The sequence below is a fragment of the Corvus moneduloides genome, chromosome 15, assembly GCF_009650955.1.
Source record: "Corvus moneduloides isolate bCorMon1 chromosome 15, bCorMon1.pri, whole genome shotgun sequence".
In the NCBI taxonomy this organism is placed as follows: Eukaryota; Metazoa; Chordata; class Aves; order Passeriformes; family Corvidae; genus Corvus; species Corvus moneduloides.
Genome location: NC_045490.1, coordinates 8,981,260 through 8,988,142, shown reverse-complemented (window position 1 = coordinate 8,988,142; position 6,883 = coordinate 8,981,260). Strand labels below are relative to the sequence as shown.

Genomic DNA, 6,883 nt, shown 5'->3' with positions numbered 1-6,883 from the left:
CAGACGTGGGATATTTAGCTCTTAGGATTTATTCTTAGCCTTTTGTCTTGCTGTGCAGTTTGACTGACTTGTTAGTCCCATGGGTGAGCTCTTTCCAGGCAGAAGTTGTGATGGCCGTGTGGCAAGGGGTATAGAAAACCCTCAGCTCCTGCTTTTTGTTCGGGGAAAGGGAAGTGCAGGAGGACAAATGCTCATGGGGAAGCCCACCTACAGCAGGAAATGTGAGAAGAAAAATGGGTCCTGCTGGGTCCCCAAAATGTTAACAAACCCAGTGTTCAGGCAGAGCAATGGGATGAGTGAGCTCCCAGTTATGGAATGCTCTCGCAGAGGAGCACGGAGCTGGTGGTTTCTCCTTGGTTACTCAGTACAGTGCTGTGGCAAACTCCCCGTGGGCACTACCTGTGCCAACAGCTTGGGCAGCTGGATTCAAAACCATCCATGGACTAAGTGGTTGAAGCCAACAGAATGCAATATCACAATAATAATAATATTTATAATAATAATCTATTGAAAGGATGGCATCAGCTTCAAAGCATCTCACTGCTTCCAGGTGGAAGTGATGAGTTGTTTCCCTGGCCCAGAGGGAGAGTTAGAAGCTTGTTTAACACACAGCTCCTGATTGAGTGGAGCACTTAGCCACGGATGTGAAGCGTATGGATGCTCCTCAGAGTGTTACGGGAGCTGCTCATCTTTTGAAAGCAAAGCCTATAATTAAGAATTCCTCTGAATGGGGACCAGTCTGCTTCTCACAGCCTCGTGCCCCAGATTCCTGGTGTTTTGCTCATCCTTCGTGTAGCAGTGTATTGACCTCCAGTCTGCCTTGAGGAAAAGCCGTCAGGAGGGGGGAGGCTGCTGCAGGGCTGTGTTCAGAGACTCTTTCAAAAGACACATTGAGAAAGTGGGATTTGGTAAAAGACACAGGGAATGGTGTGTTTGTGTCAGAGGCAGGACTGTGACTGGCAGAAGGTGATGGGAAGGAATGGAGAATCCATGTGGGACCCCACAGGTGTCGTACATCTAATAGAGCAGTTCCAGCAAGGGAAGCAATGCCTATCAGTCCCTCCCTTGTGCTTGTGATTGGAAAGTGGATTTTTTGGTCAGCTTGAATTCTGAGCCTGGTGAAACAGAATGTTTTCTTACATGCACTTTTCACACATTGGCTAAAATTGTGGTGGTGCCCCATCCCTGGAAGTGCTCAAAGCCAGATCGGAAGGGGCTTGGAGCAACCTGGCGTTGAAAGAAGACCCTGCCCATGGCAGGGGGGGTGGTACTGGATGATCTTTAAGGTCCCTTCCAGCCCATATTGTTCTGGGATTTTGTGATTCTGAATATCATTAATACAACTTTCTTCTGCAATAGAAATGATCCTGAATATTGATGAGAGCAACAGAGGGCATGCATAAAAGCTTTCCCAGAAAATCAGTTAACACCCTCAGCATGACAGGTTCTTCTGTAGTATTACTCCAACCAGGCTGCAGAGAAAAATAGGATTATTCCAGAGTTATTCTTGAATGTTTAAATAGAGAGTGCAACACAACATGTGCTCTGTCAGGTTCTGAGGCTTTTGCCAGCAGAAATTCTTAGACCCAACTCATTATGGCTGGTAGCTGAAAACAAGCTGTCATTACTTAAAAATAAATAAGAAATGCCTGATTTGATAAAACTTGATTTATTCAAAAAGGGCTGAGAGAAACACACTTGCATTTATTGTTGCTTTCTACATTAGAGTAACTACTTGGAATTACACCAGTTAAATTTGGTTCAGAGGAAATATTGGCCACATATCAAGGAATAAAATATTGAGATCTGTTAAGTAGTAGTTTAGCTTATTTGAGCAAAATAAAACATGGTAACAAAGACAACGACATGGAAGTGTTATCAACTGCACAATTTTTGGGTTAAAAAAGAAAATGCTTGCAAACAGACTTCCATATATACACATTTTGTCTGTGTGCTCAAGTGCAAGCCTGTATGTGTGTGTAATTGCATTGTAAAAGCTCCTCATTTGGATGAAAGAAGTTATGTACACATATATACACACAGTTCCTCTGTTGTACTCTGCTGGTCAAGAACGGGGTTAGGAGTACAGCGTCTGACTCCACTTTGAACCCCATTTCAGATGATCCAATACCCAAAACTGCAGCTAAAATACGATATGGGATGGGACTGGGTGTTTCTGGATAGCTGCAATTCTCCTGTACGTTGAGCCATTGGGTTTAAAAAAAAAAAAAAAAAGCCCTTTGCCCACTGTTTGTGGGAATTATGGACACTCTTCCCAGGTTCATGCAGCTTGATCTGGAATTGTGCTGTAATTGCAAGTTTACAAAAAATCAGCACCACAAAATAGCTTGTCAGCTACCAGTGTTGAGCAGAAGCTTTTAGAACAAAATCAGATAGTTAATAATTTAAAATGGTGGGGGGTACCAGTGACCAGTGTTGAATCAAGCTGTTGCCATATTGATAATTCATGCTTCTAATTGGGCTAGATTTAGATGAAGAGCAAGGAGTGGGGATACTGTGCAGTAAAGCAACTATTCCTATAAAGCTGTGTTTTATGGCTTTCAGAACTTATCTACTTTGTGTACTAAACTTGGAACACTCTGCTCACCCCTTTCATTAGTTTACATAATATTAAATATATTCATTTCCTTTCCCCCCTTCTCCCCATCCTGATTATTTTGGTTTCATGCTGTGGCAAATAATTTCCTTTGTAGCTTATGAAAGCTGAAAACAAATTCCTTGTGTAATAAGTGTTTCACATAAGTAGTAACTTAAAACTTGATCGATGACACATTCAAACATCAAAAACACCCTTAACAGAATGACAATCTAAAGCCTAAATAAACATTTGTCATTTTCTCCTCCCGCCTGGTAGGCCTCCCAAGGCATCACCATGCAGTTCCAGCAGCAGTTGGGAGAAATGGGTCTGGAAAGTAAACTCATCTTGGTGTGGAGCTGTTAGGTAAATACACAGGGTTTTTACATTTGATGCTTGGTTTCATAAACACGGGGGAACAAGCTCCACCAGATGCCCAAATCAGAGATTGTTGTTAGTACAATTATCCTTATATGGACACTGAATGGGTGGATGATGACATTTGCATACACACAGAGCTTAATCTGGAATCACGGGGCAATTTTTTGCGAAAACTGTATGAATTTGCTAAACCATTCTCTTCAGTTCATAACAGCTTTTTATTTACAGCTACTCAGATTGGCATACAGCATAATTTTCAGCAATCTCCTGCTGCCCATTACTCTAAACGGGGTCAAATCCATGCACTGGCACATGGCATTAACTCCTTATTGCACAGGGTTTCTGGTGCCTGCTCCTGCCGGAATGAGAAGTGTCAGACAGCTTGTGTCCTCCACGGGTTCCTCGCTTCCCTGAGCGATCTGTCGTAAGGAAGAGTAGCAAAAAAAGAATTTTTCAGCTGGCAGTTTATGAAGAACACAATGAATGTCACAGTCAAGAACAGAAAGAAAAACAGAATGATGTAAGTCACCAGGTCTGGCTTATTTATTTCCCCTTCTTTTAACACCCTGGCTGTCGACGTGTAAAGAGCGGAGGAGCTCACGGGTCTCGGAGTGCTGCTCAGGTAGGGTGTGTTGGTCTGAATGATTAGGTGAGCTTCAGTGGCACTGGTTGAATTGAGCAATTCACTATACATGTTCTTGCTTAAATTTCCTCCACAGTAGAAGTAAAGCAGGAGGGCAAATGCAGTCAGTCTTTGGCATAGGAAAGAAAAAATGTTCCTGCTTGTAAAAGGCTGCAAACCAGCCTCATGTTGTCTAAAACAAATTAATTCACTTGCATGGCTCAGTGACTTTCTTTTAAATCTTCTTGGTTCATATTAACAGCATTTATCCACAAATATTAATCAAAAATGATACGGGTACCTCGTGTCCTGGCCCTTGTTCCCCCAGCACGCCTCGTTTGGGGAAATGCGCTGGTTCATCTGCTGGTCAGCCGGGACGTCCTGGGAGCTCTGGGAATGTGCTGGGAGCTCTGGGGATGCGCTGGGAGCCCCGTGCCACCGCTCCACCTGCATGGGGTTGGAAAGAGCCACTTCCAGCCCCGGTGCTGGCACCAGGCACAGAGCAGCCACGGCTTGGGCTGGCAGCACTCACTGTCCGTGACGGGAAGGCACGATGGATTTCCAGCCGATTTTCAGAAGTGGGATGCACATAAATCCGGAGTTAAACGGCATCTGCATGGAGAGGCAGCTGCTGCCTTGAGATCCTGCTGGATTTGCCGTCGCGGTTCTCTGCCTCGGGAGTCTCCGTGCTGCTGAAATCCTGGTGCTGGGAAGCATTAGTGGACTTTCTTAATCCCAGTTAACGGCGCTCTGTGGAGCCAGTGTTAAGAGGCTGAGCTTTCTTCTTGAGCTTTCCAGGCACTCCTTTCATAGCTTTGAGAAAAATAAATTGAAAAAAGAAATTTAAAAAAAAGAGCAATGTCCCTTTGTTCAAGAAAGAAACACCAAAAAAGCCTCCCTGGGAATGGGAGAGGGTCAGTTCTTTGGAAACCTCCTCCCTGCGCTGGGCTCAGGCGAGCTGCGAGCTGGGACTGTGCAGGGTCTGTCAGACCTGACTTTCCCCTCGACAGCCGCTCCACTTGGTCCGTGGGAAGGGCAGAGCTGCGTGGTGGTGCCGACCAGCTCCGCAGCCCGTGGTGCAGCTGGCAGTGACACGATGCTAAAGAGGAAGAGATCTTCGGATAAATTCCCGTGAGTGCCTGAGGCTCTGGCTGGAGGTTTTGAGCTGGGGGAGGGTAGCAGAGAATGGGACAAAAAAGAAGAAAATTGCCTCAAAACCTTTCTTTCTTCCTCAGTCCTTTATTGTTTAAATCTAGAGTAATCAATGTCTTCTCTTCTCCTTTTTTTTTTTTTTTTTTTTTTTTTTTTTTTTTTTTTTTTTTTTACTTCTCTGTGATCCCCAGCACCCTCTCCAGCCTGACAATTAGCATGTTAATTCTTTTTTTTTCAGCAAATTGCTTTATGCTGCTATTAGCTCCTGGCTGCTTGCCAGCTTGCTCTCACAATCTCCCATGCATCAGATAAGCACTGTTAATACTTTTATTTTAACGCATTGCAACTTGAAAAAGGGACAGGGGACAGAGCTGGAGGCGAGAGAAGCGGGGAAGAGAGGAGTAACTGGGCAGAGGAAAACACCATCTCCGGCCCCAGGGTGCTGATCCCAGCAAATGCTAAAGCTGCTTATGATGAGCTGTTGCAGCCAACAGTGCCAGTGGTTAAACATTTCACTTAGCATAATAAGTGTTTCTGCTGAGAGAGGGTGAATGAAGAGAAGAGAAATCTTCTGGTCAGTCAGATTTTAATAAACTCAAATCGCTGCAACACCCTCTGAGGCCCTGGTCAGTGTGTTCTCACCTCCTGCCAAGCTCCAGGTGCTCCAGTTAAACCCCTTGGTCCTCCAGCAGCTCTGCTGGGGTGGTAGAAAGCTGACACATCTCTGTCACATCCCTGTTCAAATCCTCCTGCAGCCATCCTCAGAAAAGCCATTACCTGTGTATTTACTTACAAGTCCTGGGGATCCTTTCATTCACAAGGAGATCTTCCTCTATGGAAGGTTTTCTTGATTTTTGTTCCTCTCTCTCTCTCTCTCTTTCCCCCCTTTTTCAGCCCGAGTGTTCTGACTGCCACATGCTGCTCTCCAGGATGGCAGCGGGGGCTTTTCCTGCCTGCCCCCAGTGCTCCTTCTGGGAACACATCTCCTGCCCACAGAGCCACAGGAGTGACACCTGTTTACTCTGTGTGGGTTCAAAGAACAGGACGCCGAGGCAGGCAGCCGTGGGGGTTGGAAAAATCAACAGAGCCACAGAGTTTGCAACTGTCATGTTGCAATGTCTCCTTTCATGTCTCCTTCAAAGCAGGGAGTCTGTGAGCAGCAGCACAGCAAGGCTGAACGTCTTCCCAGCACCATCCCATCCTCAGCTCTCTCCTCTCTGATCTGTTTTTGAGTTTAACCAAGCTTTACATCCTTTTTTATTTATTTCCTTTATTAATATGTAGGAAAAACAAGAAGGCATCTGGGGCTGAATCCTACAAATAGTGTGCACAGTTGTAATGTTTAACATACAGGTTCTCTGCAAATAAACTCTGTAATAGGGGGAAAATACTACAAAAGTTGCATAGGGATGTCATGGTCATTGTGTGTTTTCTCCCTGCACGGAAGTGTGGTGCAGAAGAAAGGGTTCTGCCAGGGGCTCCTTGGCATCTTTCACCTCCCTCCCTCCCTTGAGCCTGTGGGGAGCATTCCCCCACACCAACTGATGTGTCCCTGGAGGTGGATGGGACAGTCCCATGGGTGGGATGGTTCCCTCACTGCTGGGACAGGGCAGAGGGGCTCTTTACTCTGCCAGGTCAGTGCCTCCAAACGGCCTCGTGGGGCTGTGTCCCTTCCCTGCAAACACGGGGTGCCCCTCTGAGCATCCTCTTTCCACCCCTCTTCACATGCAGGTTGCATGTAGACACAGAACCAGAATCTTTATTTTTCCCTTTTGCTCCTACAAAATGTTCTCTCTCATTCTCAGAAGATGCAGTAGTTCAGCTCCAGTGCCAGCACTGTGGGTTGAGGATTGATTCCAGTGGTCACAGTCCAGCTGCCCAGCATGGGGATAAATCCTCGGGGTGTTTTACAGCCACTTTGTGTGCATGCAGGGAGTTCAGAACTTCTGCTTTTTGGCTGGCTGGTGCTTATATAGAAACTGATGAGAAGCCTTGGGAGTAAATCAGATGTATTTTCTGTGGCACTGTATCCAGGCTTAATCTTAAAACAGCTAAATTGCCATAAATAGCACCTTAATTGCAAAAATAAGAGGTGATCCTTTCCCTTTGTTCTCTTTAATTTGGAAGAGCAT

The 6,883-nt window shown here is 45.6% G+C and overlaps 1 protein-coding gene across 1 annotated transcript; it reads right to left on the bottom strand.

Annotated features, from left to right (window-relative positions):
* Window positions 1-1,650: 1,650 nt before the first annotated feature.
* On the bottom strand, window positions 1,651-5,783 carry SMIM32 (small integral membrane protein 32). The gene is made up of 3 exons (XM_032125301.1): window positions 5,545-5,783; window positions 4,132-4,412; window positions 1,651-4,046 (listed from the first exon to the last, which is right to left on the bottom strand). The coding sequence occupies exon 3, from the start codon at window positions 3,669-3,671 to the stop codon at window positions 3,351-3,353; it is 321 nt and encodes a 106-aa protein (XP_031981192.1). The 5' UTR covers window positions 3,672-4,046; window positions 4,132-4,412; window positions 5,545-5,783; the 3' UTR covers window positions 1,651-3,350.
* Window positions 5,784-6,883: the final 1,100 nt, after the last annotated feature.